The sequence below is a fragment of the Musa acuminata genome, chromosome BXJ3-5 (assembly GCF_036884655.1).
Source record: "Musa acuminata AAA Group cultivar baxijiao chromosome BXJ3-5, Cavendish_Baxijiao_AAA, whole genome shotgun sequence".
Classification (NCBI taxonomy): domain Eukaryota; kingdom Viridiplantae; phylum Streptophyta; class Magnoliopsida; order Zingiberales; family Musaceae; genus Musa; species Musa acuminata.
Window position 1 is genome coordinate 41,829,892 of NC_088353.1, and position 18,084 is coordinate 41,847,975.

General features: G+C 37.3%; 2 protein-coding genes across 2 annotated transcripts; one reads left to right on the top strand and one right to left on the bottom strand.

Annotated features, from left to right (window-relative positions):
- Positions 1-64: 64 nt before the first annotated feature.
- Positions 65-4,848, bottom strand: LOC135638223 (uncharacterized). Its single transcript, XM_065151243.1, has 5 exons — positions 3,996-4,848; positions 3,447-3,505; positions 3,237-3,365; positions 1,007-1,142; positions 65-572 (listed from the first exon to the last, which is right to left on the bottom strand). The coding sequence occupies exons 1-5, from the start codon at positions 4,698-4,700 to the stop codon at positions 255-257; spliced, it is 1,347 nt and encodes a 448-aa protein (XP_065007315.1). The 5' UTR covers positions 4,701-4,848; the 3' UTR covers positions 65-254.
- Positions 4,849-13,352: 8,504 nt separating this feature from the next.
- LOC135637684 (uncharacterized) lies at positions 13,353-13,951 on the top strand. Its single transcript, XM_065150393.1, has one exon. It carries the CDS (start codon positions 13,426-13,428, stop codon positions 13,795-13,797), a length of 372 nt encoding a protein of 123 aa, XP_065006465.1. The 5' UTR covers positions 13,353-13,425; the 3' UTR covers positions 13,798-13,951.
- The last annotated feature ends 4,133 nt before the right edge of the window (positions 13,952-18,084 follow it).

Sequence of the window (18,084 nt, forward strand, 5' to 3'; positions counted from 1 at the left end):
CTTTACCACGCAGAATCAATAGCATAAATGCATCACAATAGCCTCAAACTCTAAGCTCCAAAAGTTCTAAATCGGATGAGGTTCTTGTAATTTATTGACAAGCTTACATTTCTTGCATCAAACATGGATTCCAATAACTTATTTTTACATCAATGCCTCAACCCAAAGACCAAACAATTAATGACATGCAACTGCAAAAGAATGATACATGGCTCTGCAACACATGCCGAAAGAGAAGGAAAGAAAAAGCCCTGCTATCCATCTGCTGTGTTCATGTCTTTCTTCAGAACAAGGTTTCCTGATTCATTCCTGGTGAAGAGCTTGTCAACCAATTCATCCCACTTGGTTCTGCCACTAGATTTTGAACCATTGCTTGAAGTTGTGCCTTCCTGACCTTGAGAAGGCGCAGCGCCGGTGACCTCACTGTGGTCTCCTGTTGCGGCCACCACAGCATGCAGTATGTCCAAGGTCACTGCTCTTTCCAGCGCGTTCTTGTGTTCTTGCTCAAGACTCAGATTCCTACTCATTTTTTGTTCTGGTGGAGCGGTTTTGGGCACCATATCCTTCAGCAGCTGCAACATAACCAGCTTTCAGAACTCTTCAAACTTCTGAAACATAGTCTAGTGTTAACAAGAAGGCAACTAACAATTCATCGTTGATAAATCTAGTGTGTGCAATCCTTATTTTAACATGGTTCAGATACATGGTTTTCACTGTTTACTCCTAAATTTGAGATGGTCCGGTTGAGTGATCGCCATAAAAAACTCTACCCTGTTGATGCTATACGTGGAAGTATATAGGTATACCAGAGTTTTGCATGGATGTACTTAAAAAGATATATTGGAGTCGAGTAAATTCTTATTTTAACATGCACAAGGATGTAGTTTTCTTTGTTTAGCCTATTAAGATGGAAACAATTAAGACCGATAAAATCTTATGAAAGATGACAAATGAGAAAGATGCGTCGGTATCAAAGATGACAAAGCTGAGTGTATTGAGGTCTTACATCTAAAGCCTTTTGTGCTTCATGCTCTATCCATACAATTGCATGGTCCGATGTGGTACTACATGATAGCACAATGTGCTCGAATCTTCCGTCTACCGGAATGGCAGTCCTCACCTCTGGAGGATATCTTCCACATCTGCATCCACAGATATTATCGTGGATTTATTCATTTGCATTTATTCAACATACACACATATGCATTTATTCTTTTCGTGGCCTTGTTTGAATCCTAGGCATTAGATTCCATATCAATAGTTGGACTTAGTAGTCGATTTTGGCAAATCACTCAGTGGCATAATTGTAAAAGAGGATAAGCACTTGTTCCTTCAATATATCTATATCGACTGAAGCGACGATGGAATTTTTTCCCCGGATCAAAGTATTTAGAAGTTAATGATCCTACATTGGTCTCAAAAAAAGTAAATAGTTTATTGAACCATAATAAGGAATAGTTCTCCTCATCTTCAGGAAGTGCAGTTCATTGTCAATGCTGTTGTCAAAATTTTTCATAATATATATGATCAAACAATTCTTCATCCATTGATCTTCCATTCTACACTGGAATCAACCCTTTGCGACATTCATTGCTGAAATGCTCGCTCCTTAGTTGTTGTTGCTATTGGCAGAGTCATTTCTGATTTTATCGAGTGTTAAATTGAAATGACCTAATTTTTATAATGAAAATCTTCGTCAAGAAAATTTGAACCAAATAACCTGAATAAAGTTTGCAATAGTGATCTCCTATCTAACGGCACCCATGTGACTGCATGTCATTGGAAACTTGAAACCTTGATATATATGAAGTAAACCCAAGGAACTTATGATTGTTTGCATTCATGACCTTTCTGAAAGTTGATTTCGACTATGTAAGCAACATTTCAAGATCTTAAATCCATTGGTGATGTTTATATCACTTAGGCATGCTCCAAAACTACAAAACTTGGAAAAAATTTTAATTATTAAAAATCAGAAACTCAGCCACTCGATAATAAATCAATGCATAAATTTCAACTTATCAAGATATTCAATAATCAATAGATCAGGTCAGTTGGATAAGTCACCGTCTTCAGTAGAAGTTTATTATAAGTAACCATGATTAAATCAGTTCCAGAAATAGTAATATAAAATACAAAAAGAGACATGAGATTAGTTTTCACAGACATAAACCAAAGAAGTCAGACAACACTTTTAATCTTCACTCAGGAAGAAAATATCAAAATTTGAAGGAAATATTATGAATCATAAGGATTCATCTCAGTGGAGACATCCAGGTGGTTAGCACATTATATATGCAGTTAAAGATTCTAGGCTTTTGATCCCTATGGTGAGTGTCGAATGAGTATGAATCTTTACATAGTTCTGCATGAAGAACCACCACTTAGCCAGTATCATATAAACATTTGGCATTGATGTCAATCTGCAATATAACTCTTGATGAGTATTTCTTAGAGCCCCCATGTAAGCAATGAAGAATAAACTAATATTGGACCTATCCAATCATGATGATGTGATTCTTTATATGTTGCCTTCTATGCTCTTCTGAATCTCTGTCACTACACAGTGTCAGGATTATCTTAAACCAGAGAAACAATAAGCATGTAAACATTGCATGTTTGATGTCTGCATCATCATATTTTCTCAATTTCATTGGATGAGGTTACACTAACATTTTACCATGCACCCTTTTGGTGGTCTTTAGGCCCTGTTTACTTATATGCACAAATTGAACCAGATTAGTCATTGGGACAATCATAATGTGGACATCAATAACAACTGCATGCTACACCAAAGTTGTGGGTGATCCTTAATGGCTACTTCATATCCGAAATCACCTAAATTTTTCTCTGTAATGCAAGTTTGATTCACTCATCTATCAAGTTAGAACCAATCTACTGATCCAAATCTGAAGAATATTTTAACATCTGTGGTCGACATCAGATGGTTCATGTTTGCAGGACGAATAACCAGTTCTGTACCTCCAACATGCATATATCATGGATCTGTTCCTTCTAGTATCAATTTGGATATAAGTTTCACCTGATGTAAAATTATGTGAAAATAGAAGTCTATGATGGTTATATGCCTGAGAAAGACAAAACTTAAGAATTTCATTTACCACAAGTGAAATATGGAAAATTGATATTAAATTTATTAAGATGAAGAGATTTCTTAATGAAAGTCAACGAATATAATCATTTCTGGACTCAAGAATGTCAAACAGATTTAGTACCTGCAAAACTTTCTCTCAACGATATGATATATTCGACCGGGAACATAAAGCCTCCTTGGATCTTTGAGCTTTCTCTTTTCCGGAATAAATGTATCTCTCATGCAAACCAAACATAATAAGCAGGGCAAGCTGTCCAAATCAGTAACACCTAATTAATTACATATAGATTTTTCTGTTCATCAAAACTAAGCAAAAGATTTGAAATCTCACCAGAAAATAGATCCAAAGATATGCTCCAAGGGTGTTGGTGTTCTTGGTAAAAAATCATCCTGGGAAAGATCTTACTATGTCAAAAGCAGAATTCAGAAAGATTCATCACATGACACTCATATATAGTTGAAAATGAAAAATGGTAAGTTAAAAGAAGGTTTGGATGATTGCAAAGACAAATCAGTCTCTCTGAGCTTTCGGTTGACTATTGCTTATGCTAGCTACATCGACATTGAAGGATGCTGTGAGGATGGAACTATTCCAAAGGTAGTCATGACTCACACCCAGCTCTCAAATGCACCAATGGCAAATATAATTCATACGATCCAACAACACCCTGCTTTTATATTGCAGGCAAACCTGCACTTGCCCAAATACCCAACAGAACTATCATTTGGTGAGATCCAGATCACTATACTTGACTTCCCTAATGCTTAGACTGAGGTCAAGCTCTCGCACCATGAATTCCCGATCGAATCACTTCCCTAACTTAAGCAAGCAGTCCAATAAGCAACAAGAACGACGCAGAGATCAGAGAGCCGCACTTGCCTGCAGGATGACGGAGTTGATGACATCGGCATACTTCACGGCGAGGTTGAGGGACATGCACCTGGCAGGAGCGATGGCGTAGCATCGGATTTGGCTCCTGGGAATGCCCCCAAATTGGTCGCGGTGGTTGACGACGATGATGGTCATGAGAGCGGCGATGCCGGAGCCGAGCGAGTGGCCAGCGAAGACGAGCTTGTATTCGGAGCCAAGCTCCAGCCAGAGGTCAAGTAGGGTATCGGCCTCGCGGTTGAGGAGCCAGGTGGCGGCCCGGAGAAGGCCGTGGTGGACGAATCCGCCGTCGAACATCTGCTGGCCAAGGCGGTTGTCGAGCAGGACCTTGTAGTCGCTCTCGCGGACGAGGTTGAGGCCGCGGACGGCGAGGACGACCTCCTTGTGCTCGCGGTCGACGTAGATGAGGTACGGAGGGCAGCGACCGTGGGGGATCTCGTCGTATGGGACGCGCTTGACGACGCCGGAGGAGTCCATGCGGTATCCGCCGGCGGGGGCGTAGTTGGGGTTGGCCAGGTCATCCTCGTAGATGGCAAGCACGACGCGGCAGACGCGAGGGGCGGGCTCGAGCTCCTCGGCCGTGGCCTGCGGCCACGCCTCGCTGTCGTAGGCGCCCACGTAGGCGAGCCGCTTCCACGCCCAACGAGAGCACCCCAAGCACAGCACGCACTCAAGCCCGCACAATGCCGCCGCCATGTTCGACCGGTAGTGGCGGAGGCCGCGACGAACGAGGCGGCGCAAAGGAATACGTTCTGGCTCTTGTTTTGAGGCGTGTTATGGGAGACGAAGCAACATGGGGAAGGACTAATAATGGTAGTAGGGGAGAAGGAGGAGGAAGGAAACCAGACAAGAAGGTCCATGTTGGACACCAAAGATCCCATGGTCTATTGGATTTGCAGAAGTTGGATTAGATTTCGCTTCCTCGGTCAAAAGATGTCGCTGTGGAGAATCTACCGGTAGGATATTTAGTAAATCTAACACATGCAGTCTTGTCTCAGATTTAAAAGAAATAATTTCGATATTGAGTGATTGGAATTCATACTTTCCACATCTTCACCATCAATTGTGCTGTTCTCTGCGGATTCACATGGCATCGCTACTGATATAACCAAGCATTTATGACGAACTTTGTGATTTGAGGTTGGAACTGTCTGCATTAGTGTACATCCAAATAATAATAATAATTATTATTATTATTATTATATTAAATAAAAAAGGGGTACTTTATACTCCCGTGATGTGCGGAAACAAAAAAATATAGAGATATGATAGATCAATCTCTCCTCCAAATAAAATATAAACTATCAATTATTATGATACACGTGAGAGATAATTGATAGAAATAATAGAAGATAAGAACAATAATTAAAGAAGCTTTATTGTATAAATGAAATAGCTTTAGCTTGAATCTATTAACATATTCCCTCTCCTATTTATACAAATTAAGAGGAAGGATTTTCCTAACATAATAGAGGATTTTCCTCATATAGTTAGGAAAATATTATCTTCTATCATGCCCCCCGCAAGATGGTGCTCCTGACAATGATACCAATCTTGGATCGATGCAAAGAATTGTTTACAAGCGAGAGGCTTCATGAGTAAGATAAGTGTAGATCGCTGCTGCTGCTGTTGCGATTGTTGTTGATGTGATGGCACAGGCGTTCCCTTCATTCTCCTTAAGTCAGTCGAATGTTGACAGATCAGCGAAGACTATCGCTGTGAGGAAGATGAGGATTGACCACGGAGCCTCTTAGGAATGCAACGGCATTGGTCGCTGGCCGAAGGGTGAAGCTTCACTTTTCTCAACGACGTTGGTCGTGGTTGCGATTACGACGGCTGCGACGGTAGAGAAGAAATCTACAGCAATATTGCAGTGATGCTACTACAGCAAAGGAGGAAACTGCAACAGAGGAGGAAGCTGTAGCAGAAGAGGAAGCTGTAGCAAAAGAGGAAGGAAAATAGCTACAACGAGAAAGAAAGGTGGGGCAGTGCTGATGAGCAGCACTAGAGATGCCGTAGCGGAAGGGAACGGACATTGGCACAGAGTGGCAACACCAATGATGAATTGGTAGCGAGAAGAGAGCTTGCTCTAGGCAAGCGGCTCTGATACCATGATAGAATGAGAGAATGAAGAATGAAATTATAAGGATAAGCAAAAAGTCACACTTCAAGTAGTATCATGTGAAGTCTATTTATACATAGTGAAAGAGGATATTTCTTTAACTGAGCAGAGAGATTTCCTCATGCAGTTGAGGAAATCTCATCTGCTATGCAGTTGAGAATATCTCTCTTTTATCAGAGAAAATCTCTCTGTTATTATGCCCCCGCAAGATCGAGCTCCTGTCAAAAAGTTCTTCGAATGTGATTGGTGAATCACGCGCCCGTATTGCTGCTGCCAATTCCTTGTACTCGTCTCCGAGGCCATCGAGGATATGAACAGTAACTTCTTCATTACTGAGGGAATGACCTACCAAGGCCAAATTATCGATGATAACCTTTATGTTATGTAGATAATCAGCAATATTACTTCCCTCTTGTTTTATCTTCATAAGGCTGGATAGGAGACTGAGCATGCGAGTGCGAGAACGATTGGCCAAGGTGGTTTGCAACTTGCACCAAGCTTCGGCAGCAGTGTCACATGAAGAAATGAGTGGGGCAAGGGATCCAGCGACCGAGGCTTGAATTGCTTGAAGGATGAGGCGATCCTGGCGTAACCATAGTTTGTGATCCGGATTTGGTACTGGATCGGATGCGCTTGGGATGTTGAGCATCGCCGGTGGACAACGAAGAGAGCCATCGACATAGCCTAGAAGATCATAGCCAAATAATAGATTAGAGAATTGAGCACGCCATGATGCGTAGTTACCATCGTTGGATAATTTGAAGGGGATGAGGGTTGTTGCATTTATGGAGATAAGACTTGTATGTGGGAAGGTACTATGGTTTCCTGCGGGAACAGTAATGGGAGCATTAGAGGTAGATGATGATGACGACATATGGAAGATATGATCAGGGAAAAAGAAGTGTTGATATAGATCAATGTCACCTGAGATGGTGGCAAATAAGATATATGAAAGAATAAGGTCTTGGTGCAAGACAACTGCAGATCTGTGTACAATAGATCAGCAGTGAGGAATCTTGGCAACGAGGCAGCAGCGTAAAAAGTTACCGAAGGCTGCTTGTCTCTACGAAGGCAGAGCAGGATGCTGGCTGGCAGAGCAGGATGCTAGCTGCTGGGAGGCTTGCACCCAGAGGGTCCTCTCGGAAGCAGTGAGGATAATGTTGCCGAAGTCGAGGACAGCGGTGGCGAAGGCGTTGGAGGGAGAAGGCCAGGAGCTGGTCGATGGACCAACGCGCGGAAGCAGAGCAGATCTGGAGCAGAGGGTTAGTGACGGGGCGTTGGCGGCGATGAAAGGTGGGAAGTGAGAGGTGGATGACTGCAGTGGTTTGATGATGATGCAACAGCAGCTTCCATGGCCTGACGTGAAGCTATGGGTGAGGTTGAAAGACTCAAAGAGAAGAACGCTGCTCTGATACCATGATAGAAATAATAGAAGATAAGAACAATAATTAAAGAAGCTTTATTGTAGAAATAAAATAGCTTTAGCTTGAATCTATTAACATGTTCCCTCTCCTATTTATACAAATTAGGAGGAAGGATTTTCCTAACAGAATAGAGGATTTTTCTCATATAGTTAGGAAAATCTTATCTTCTATCAATAATTACATTAGTAATAGGGATGATTTTGTCTCACACCAGTTGATCTGCTATCGAGGTTGACACTCGGCTCTAGGTCACCAGCATCAAGATGGTGTCGTTGTGCATCTCGATAACTGCTTTATCTTATTAAAGGAGGAGAAAAAAAGAAAATGATCCTTTAGGTCAACACCTATATGAGCAAAGGCCACCCGAATAAGAAAGTATAGCTCACCCCAAACGGACTTCACGTTGATCGTCATAGTTCCAATAACGATCATGTCACCCGGTAGGAATACAAGAAAAGAGACATCATTCAAGACCTCTATTCGAAGCTTCAAAGAACTTCTTTCTACGGGGAAGAGTGATAGGGATGAATCTTGACACCTCCCAACTTCTCCCGTCATGTAAGCGACACCTAAATGAAGGCTTCGAGCCACCTACGAGAGGTTACATCACCTGCCCCAACTTCTTGAAGTAAGCCCATAGGAACCAATCATCGATCTCATAGTTAGGAAAATAAACTTTGCTCCATTAATGAACGATGGCATAACCCAACTTCACGTTTTTCTTTTGAATGAATGATGAGAGAACTACACCCTACTTGACCCAAAGAAGAAAGGAAGCATGATCAGAGATGTCACCATGATAGTCCCCATACGTTAACTCTAGGAGCACATGTCGATAAGTTACTTGCATTAAATGTTTCCACCACACCAGGTAAGGGGAGCCTCGATAGTGGCTCGACCATTCCACCTAACGCCTAGGTATAAAAGTCATACCCCAGGCTAAGTTGAGGGCAGACAAACAGAAAAGACTCTTTACTCTTTTAATTCATCCAACTTAAGTATCAAAGGGGTTGAGCCATAAGCAGAAGAGACTCTTTACTCTTTTAATTTATTATTGATACTATTATCTTCCTTTCCTTCTGGTTTTCTAACTTACATATCGAAGGGGTTGAGTCGTATCATGTAGAGTCAACAACATAGCTTGGAGGCACAATCAAGAAGTTACCGGTTATCAACTCTTGAACCAAGCTTCATCACTTGAAGAATGAGCCGCTCCTAGCTCACTGGGTCTTTCTACAACTTTCTTCATTTTGCACATCGCACTTGCTCTTCATGTCACCAAGAGGGACGAACCTGTGCTTGCTCTTCATTTTGCACATCAGACCGTCTCATCAGTCCCCAGTCTTGTGTGTTAATAACAAAATACAATCTTCACTACTCCTAATACATTAGTAACAGTCAGAGAATAATGAATCACAAGAGAAATGGGAGCTCAGAAAAATGAGATAACTGACATGTATGATTTGCACTAGGAAGAAATCTGTTCATGGAACTTTCATGTTGTTAGGATTAATAGACGGCTTAGAAGTCGCTAATGGTGGCTATCGCAGCATATTTCTTGTTTGGCTTTGGTCCTCAAACGTAGCCTAACGACTGCACTGTCACGTTGAATATTTCGCTGGTGTTGCCATCTTATGTATGTTTCTTTATGCCGACTTCACCAACATTATTAGGTTACAACATTCGACACGATCCACAAATTAGATTCAATTGCAATAGGAAAAATGTGATCGACGGAACAGATCCTCATGATATCGATAACTAAGGGAAAGATCAATCACATAAGTGGAAGGTATGCATAACGATTTTATATGACCTTATTACTAGGTTCGATGGAAAAGATTATTGATGATGAAACTAATGATGTCATGAGTATCGTCGACTGGTAAGTCAGTCCGATTGGTCTAGTATCGAAAGTGCAGGTTCATCCAAGTACATTTTTCTAGTTGACATGAGAGACTTAGTGAGATAAGACCATATAGGTTATCTGGTCGAAGGTCATTCTATTAATAAGGATCTAGTTTAAGATGATCGGGTAGATAGACTGGGATCTTCCTAGTTGTAAGGTTCCTCCTTGGGGGCTAGGTCATTTGAATATCTTCGAATTGTCTCTTCCAAACTTAAGTTAGCGAACGAGAAAAGACAACGATATAAGTCGTATGGTTGAGTTTGTGTATAGAGAGCTTTGGCTTAATATACTTGATCCCTAGGCTTTTTTTACTAGCTAGCCTGGGATAAGATCAGGTTAATCACTTAATCATTATGTCTTATGATTTTGATAAGATAGGATAAGTATTATCGGTCATTGATGCATGGCAAATCGGGATGCACTGTAACATCATTTTAGGATTGGTGACTTAGAGCCTTGCTCTAAGTGCCGATCTTAGTTGTAGATGAGCTGAAATGTGACAAAATCATCCCTATCATAAGCCTATCATTCAAGTATTTCTAGATTTAAAGGAAATTATTTTAAATAATTTTAAAATCATGATTTTTGTTGATATGATGGATATGTATAGTAGTCTTATATTTTATAAAAAATATTTTTAAATCTTTTGGATATTGTAGATCATGTCTAAAAAAAATTGTATGACATTTTCCCATTTGTTAAGTGCATGACATTTTGAAAATAAAATCATATTAACAACTTATTTGTAGAAATTTTATATGTTTAATAATTGTGGATTATATGGTCTTTTGTCCAACATTTTTATCCTAATACAAGTGTTAAAATTAATTTGCTTCACACATTGACTTTAGTCATGGAACCAATCCGATTCTTTTGTATGAATGGTGTCAAGGAAGTTAATTTGGATGAGTTGAAATTATCCTGTAAGAATAATTTTACAAAATTATCTAAGTGGATATCAAGCTAATGATGATATGACATTCGAATGTTTATAATATATATAATATCTTAAGTCGACATTAGTTTGAATGATATAGTAACCTAAAAAATTAATGGGATCAATGTCAGAGATTTTGTTAGATTGGAAAAGATTTATTTAATGAGATCTCTTTTAGGTGGGAAGACCATTACAAGCAAGAAAGGAAGCATTCGAAATGACTAAGTTGAAGTTAGGAAAGACTAGTATTAATCATTGTAATCTAAAATTCAGCCGATGCTGCTCAAAGAGTTTTTTTTTTTTTTTAAATTTAAAAGCACACAATTTGAAAGTTACAATGATATTAATTTGTAAGGAGAACTAAACTCTCATTCTTCTTCTTTTTATCCTTTATAGAGCTACTATAAATAATATATCAGGGACAAATGAGAGATAAGAGAAAATTTATAATATCTTAATAACTAATATATTTTGAGGTTCTATTGTTTTATAGATAAGAGTAAGTATTTCGGATAGTAATTAGAAAAGTTCTTAACAAATAAAAAAATCAAAATCAAAACAAATAAAATAAATGATTATTTGAAAATAATTTTGCTTAACTAAAATTTGAAACTTTGAAAAACCATTTTTCATCTTAGCACAAATTTTATAAAATAAATCAATAAGTCTAATAAACATAATACTTTATTAAGTTTGATTATTAATACAAGATATAGAGATTGTATGTTATCAATATTATACTTTCTTCTATATACTACAATATTGTTAGCTCTTTTAATGACAATCCTATTATTACATTCAATCATAATATATATATATATATATATATATATATATATATATATATATATATATATATATATATATATATATATGTGTGTGTGTGTGTGTGTGTGTGTGTGAGAGAGAGAGAATGTGAACATAGCCTTAGTTAATTGATCAATAATCAATATAGTGAAATCCAAGTTATTAATTGACATTAATTATTTATATATATATTTTTAACTACTAAGTACTTTATACCATAACGAATATAACTGTTAGAGCACTTGCTATTCCTAAAAAAAATTGTTGTGATATTTCATGTAGTATTTTCAACGACTTGGTAGTTAAGTTTGACTTTATCAAGTCTTGAGATATAATTTTGAAGTTATAAAGCTTGATTAGTGGTCTCAAAGTATACCATAAATTTAGATTCTATAATTAATAATGTAATAATATATTACTTAATTTTTTATAAATTATTCCTCCAACTAATATAAATATAAGACATAAAGTAGACTTCTTATTATCGAGATAATTTACAAGATCAATATATAAAAATATCATTATTTCAAGCTGATATATATATATATATATATATATATATATATATATATATATATATATATATATATATATATATAAAATCTTTCCTCCCTTTCAAGTATCTTATTACTTTCTTTATAGTCTTTTATTCATAAATAATTCTAATATATACATAGTATTTCAACTATAAATTAATATATGATGCTTGAGCATATAATAGGTTTTCAATTTTTCATACATAAGAAATATTTTTTATAAGATTTTTTAAGTTATTTTAAAAATACTTATTTTGTTTGTAATTTTTACCGATGTCATTTTGCTGAATAAAGTTATATATTAAATCTCTTCGAGACTCAGTAGATTTATTATTTTTTAGATAATCTTAATAATCTTTAAGATCTATTTATGAATATTTCAATATCAACAATATAAGATGACTCATTCATATGAACCAATTTAAAATTTTTGATAAGAATATTTTTGGTTTGGTATAATAAACTAAGATCATTAGTGGCAAGCAAAATATTATTTATATATAAGATCAATATAATAAATTTACTCACATTATTCTTTAGATATAAATATTGATTAATAGTATTTTTATTAAATTTGAAGGATATAATGATATGAAAAACTTTATATACCATTATCTAGAAGCTTATTTGAATTTTTATTAAATTTTTATTATATGAGGTTCTATCCTTTTATATATTTGAATATATAAGAGTAAAGGATCTCGAATTTATAATTAAGAGAGTTTCTCTAATCAGAATAATTTCTTAAGAAATCTTATCATAATTAAAATTTCTTTTTGTTGATCAATAATCTAATCAGAATCTAATCATATCTATAATATATCTTATCTAATTAAAAAAAATCACATAATCTAAATAGATAGATGTATACACATATTCGATCGATTATTCTAATAGTGTATATAAGATTTTAGTATATGGAAGTTCATTAGTTTTTACTCAATCACGTCGTTACCCAAATGACACGTGACTCGGAGAATTTAATTTAGTATAGTATACTAAGAGTATCAACAAATAAAAATAAATACATAAATAATATGCCATCATGGCACACAAATCATCTTGTTAGACACAAAAGGTGCTCGTAATGAACTAAAAGTTCACCTACAAATTAACTACGTCTTGTTAGAGATGATATTAAACCATGTCTTAGCTTAATGAGTTGCTTGCCTTTAAAAATAAAATATATAAAGCGTCATAAAAATAAAAATAAAAAGGTATCGTATTAGCAACCGTTAAGAGGGTTACCGGTGTCTGAGCCCCCCCCCTCCCCCCCCCCCCAAATAATTGGGTGGGCCGGCAATAAATCTTCTTCTCTGCACAGTTTTCAGAGCAAAAGTGCGACTAATTCCCATCTTCCTGTCAAAGCAAAGCGATGATACCAATTCCATGCTCTTCTCGCAACGCAAAGGATGTAGTAAGCCTATACATATCGCCGTCGACTAACCTACGCTCTTACGATTTTATCGCATCTAAAAGTACACGTGTCGAGCACGGGCTCGACCGCACACTTTACTTCCCCTCCACCCGGCATTAGATGGATCCGTGGGACCCATGTAGACATCACAGCCAATGAAAAGGCAGGTACTCGTAGGTACAATTTGCTGATTGGAAGAATAGGAAGGAGCTCTTCATCTTCCTGTATAAGATCTGCCCGCCGCGGAGCCATCGATCGATCGTGTCGGAATGGCGTTGGAGTGGGTGGTGCTGGCCTACGTGGCGGGGGCGGAGGCGATCATGCTGCTCTTCCTCACCCTTCCGGGGCTCGATCGACTCCGGCGGGGTCTCGTCGCCGTTGTCCGGAGCGCCCTGAAGCCGCTCCTCTCGGTGGTGCCCTTCTGCCTCTTCCTCATCGCTGACATTTACTGGAAGTACGAGATGCGGCCGTTCTGCGAGCAGGAAGGCTGCACCCCCTCTGAGCACCTTCGCCACCAGAAGTCCATCATCAAGAGCCAACGCAACGCTCTCCTTATCGCTTCCGCTCTCCTCCTCTACTGGCTCCTCTTCTCCGTCTCCGGCCTCGTCCTCCGCATCGAAAAGCTCAAACGCTCCGAATGAACCCAAATCATTATATCCGAATGGCGAACAGTATATTAATCTTTCGCCTTTGATTTGTGTGCTCTATTTATGATCCATGCATCTTACCTTCTGAAGTTCTTATGAAGCGTACTATGAAATATATGAAAATAATTGGATGGTTAATATTTTCTGATTTGATTTGTGTTGCTTTTTTTTTCTGAGTTTAATTTCGATGAATCAGACTTTTCATTTCTGCAAGTTGTAGATGAACACCTTCATATAGATTCTTTTAAGAATTAGTAGGAAGTAGAGCACTAACATCTCTCTCCTACATGAATTCAGAGGATGGGATAGATAGCATCAGAGCTTACTTTTTCTTTCTTAAATTTTCTTTAACAAAAGTGTTAAGAGTTCTGCTCCTAACAGCTGACGCAATTCAATCTCTACACAACAATGTTAATTCTTTTTCTTACTAAAACTCACTTTAAACCTCCAATCCTTAAGCAAATCAGATTCAACAGTACTTTAAGTGCAACTCTATAACATTAATATCTTAAACTTCATGTTTTTTTTGTAAATAAATTATATTTTTTAAAGACAATGATTTGGAGGATACCAATCATGTTGAGAATTTGCAAGGACTCAAGTCAAGTTTGACTAATTCAACAATGTTATAATGTTTTATTTTGTTTCCATCTTCATTTTTTTTTTTGTTATTTGCAATATGTCTCTCTCCTCTATTTTTATTCGATTCTTAATTAATTCTTAATATATTAAAATTTGGTCTAAAAAATAATATATCATCTAAATGAGTCGACAGATCAAATGTCAAGATGTTTTGATCTAAGCTGGTTGAATGTTGAATGGAATTGGGTTCACCTTATTGATTGGGGCGAAGATTACCTCGCTTGTCTCTAACTCGTCTTTCTCTAATGAACTTTTGAATAGAACTAATGCCATATATATATATATATATATATATATATATATATATATAAACTTGAGAGAAGATGTAAACCTATATGGATTGGTAGGTCATATACATCAATCATCATTCATATGAATCACTAGCACAAAATGTCTAAGTGGAAATTAACAATACAGACTTCAATTCTCGTTTCCAATGTGAGACTAAGCTGAATTATTGCACTGAATTATAAATCAAGTTAGATCATTGAAGAGTAGTCACATATCTCTTGTCAAAGAATGTGACATTTTGTTGGCTTGAAGAACACTCCACGATCTCTTCATCAGATTGAGCATATTCATCGTATGAAAGAGATATTTTCTTTTATCCACATTTTTATCGGATTTAATGTGTTTTTTTTTTCATGTACAAATGATTCATCATAGTAATCACATCATTTTTTTAATCATATGTTGCATGTGATGTCAAGGAAAAAAAAAACTTTTAACATTTTGAAAGTTTTAATTGGAGACTTATATTTATTAATATTTATCTTATTACTTTGAAAGTTGATAAAGACTAAGATTGATTTATAAAGATTTGATGAATATATTATTATTAATTTTAGTTTAAATATTTTAAGTTTATGATTCTAGTTTAATAAAATTAATAGATCATTTATCTTCTCATATTGATTTTTGATAATTGATATTTGACCTAGTATTAAGTCGATGATGAAAAGCTCAAAAAAATAGGATCATCGACTAAAGAGCACGTCACGTTGACGTGTTGCTAAATATTTCGACAAAGTTAAAAGATCAACTATCTAATCATATTTTCTTTTTAGATTTTTCGTTCAAAGAAAATATGTACCTTTAACTTTTTTTTCGTCGACGAAATAATTTCATTAACAGTAATTAAAAATATTCGAACCTAAATTAATAATATTATTCACATCGAATGATTATTGGCTAATATAAAGTTAGGGTATGCCATTTTATATCCAATAATCTCTTTCATCGAATCTTGGTAATAAAGAGATACTAAATTCAATCAAGAAAATTTATGTCATACACGAACTCATTCTTTATAAGGTGAGTTTTTATTATAGATTTGCTGATGTTTTCTACCGATCATCGTTTGGAAAATACTCACAACATACGAGAAAGCATCAAATTCCCTAAATAAATGACAATCAACAAAAAGTTAGATGCATATGTGATCATAAATATATATGTCTTATATGTTCATCAAGTTTTATTTTTCTGATCCAATACTCATCAAACTACTTTCTCTTTTAGTGTAAGAACACGAATCTCCATGCATCCAACAATCGTATTACCTCTTACCGACACGAGCTCTCCCTGAACCGTGAAGCGCCGTCGTCCGCGCACCCAACGGTGCAACCTCCACCACGTCAGCCGCCGCCCCACATATCCACGGGAGCGCCCTCGACCCACTCGCCTTACTCGCCGCCTTCCTCCCCTCCCTCGTCGTCGGTGTAGCAAAGGCCACTTCCCTCCGCCGGCCCCCGCCGTTGCTCGCCACGATGAGGCGGTCCAGCTCCTTCGTGATCCTGTCGATCTCGTACAGGTCGAACAGGGGGACCGGCCCGGGCTTCTCCTCCGCGGCGGCGACCGCCTCGAGCTTGTAGCGGGACGGGCGCTGCTTACGGCCGGCGACAGCTGCAGAGGCAGCACCACCCCGCCAGCCGAGGTCGAACTCGGCAACGCCGCGGCCGTCGCTGCCGGAGCCACGCTGGTGCCAGGCCCACGCCGCTGCCTTCGTCATCGCCAGCTCGTCCTCCGTCGCCGCGGCGGTCGACGAGGACGCTTTCGTCCTTCGCTTCGCCCGATCCATCTGAGCAGTCGAAGAGAGGGTGAAAGAGGAGAGCGCTCTAAACATGAGAAAGAAGCTCGTTATTGGCTATTCCTTTTTTATATTTATAACCTCCTTCTATTCGCAACCAAAATAAGAATAATAATAATAATAAAATAATTTTATTATTTATCATCTATTAATTACTAATTTTATTTTATTTTTATTTTTTATAATTCGGCACGTTGTTCGACACCCCTTAGATATCGTCTCGACTCGATAGATGTCGTTCGACGACTGAACGCAAGTGGAGTTATTCGACGTCGATAAATTATTATATATAATAAAAAAGGATTATCAATCGAAATCTCTATACAAAAAAGTTTTTTTTTACATTTTTATCTTTCCAAAATCTAATTATTAGTATCATTTATCATTATATAACATATGATATACATGTTTCTAACCATTATATCCTCTACATATTCAACTAACAGTCCGTTCCCAATTAGGAGGACTTCGTGTTGGCAGATTGATATCTATCACGTCCTCACAATTGATTCAGTCAATTCCAATTCAATCAAACCTATCCATCCGTCGGAATGACAATTAGGGAATCTAATTCAATCGAATTAGTAAGGATAGACGTTCGATTAATCTACCTCGCGTCTTGGACGTGATTGGTGCCTCTGAGATTGGTGTTACCACTTAAGAGATTTGTGCATTCGTGTTAGGTTTAGAGCTTAATTGCGTGATGGGGAAAGGTAAGTGAAGTCTCGGAAGTTAGTGGTGATGAGGTGGACAAGTGTTTTGAGGATTCATAGCCTCGTCTTCTAAGACTACTATTAATTAAGACGCCTCATTAATCCTTCAATTTGCTTTCCTTGTTCATGTGAACACCATCGCCTTTACGTGTAGACCGAGCACCAAAATTAATGAAAGAGACTCGTGAGAGGCTAATATTCTCTCGACTCTTTTCTTATCGTCTAAGATTCTTACTCAATTCAGTATTCTTTTTCCACAAATCCATGAACGACGGAGAAAAACGCAAAGTAGGTTTATAGTAATTTATTATCCGAGATTGTTAGTATAGAAGTTTGATCCGCAATCCATTTCACAACCTCACCATTTTGAATCCTCATGCACGGTAGATGGAAATCACCATCAATAATAAATCTCGAGGAGAGAGCAACTTATGCTACTTTGTACTCTTTATGATATTTAAATAGAGTTTCGGAACGATTCCTCCGACGTATAAATTAGTCAATAATTCATCGAGAGTTAATTTTTAATGTTGCACCATAGTATCGGAGCGCTCTCTCCTACCTATGTTTGAAAAATACTTTTATAATAAAAAATATTTAGAGACTAATTCTAATTAGTCAAAAATTCGATTGATTTGTTTTTTCATATTGATATCTATGCGAATATATCAATATGATATTTCATACTAAAATAGTATATTGAAAATCATATGAAGTCATTCGGGAATTGTTGAAGCTGAAACACTGAGATCAAATTAAAGGCAAACAAAGTCATGACTCCCAATTGTTGGATGCATTTTCCGTACTTGATTATGATCCGTGTTAGGCGAGTATTCC

Excerpts from the sequence above, each read along its gene's own strand:
- LOC135637684 (XM_065150393.1), top strand. The coding sequence starts at position 13,426 with ATGGCGTTGGAGTGGGTGGTGCTGGCCTACGTGGCGGGGGCGGAGGCG.
- LOC135638223 (XM_065151243.1), bottom strand. The coding sequence starts at position 4,700 with ATGGCGGCGGCATTGTGCGGGCTTGAGTGCGTGCTGTGCTTGGGGTGC. Across the intron at positions 1,143-3,236 it reads GTTGAGAGAAAGTTTTGCAG|ATGTGGAAGATATCCTCCAG; the intron begins GTACTAAATCTG and ends CTGTGGATGCAG. Across the intron at positions 573-1,006 it reads AAGCACAAAAGGCTTTAGAT|CTGCTGAAGGATATGGTGCC; the intron begins GTAAGACCTCAA and ends GTTATGTTGCAG.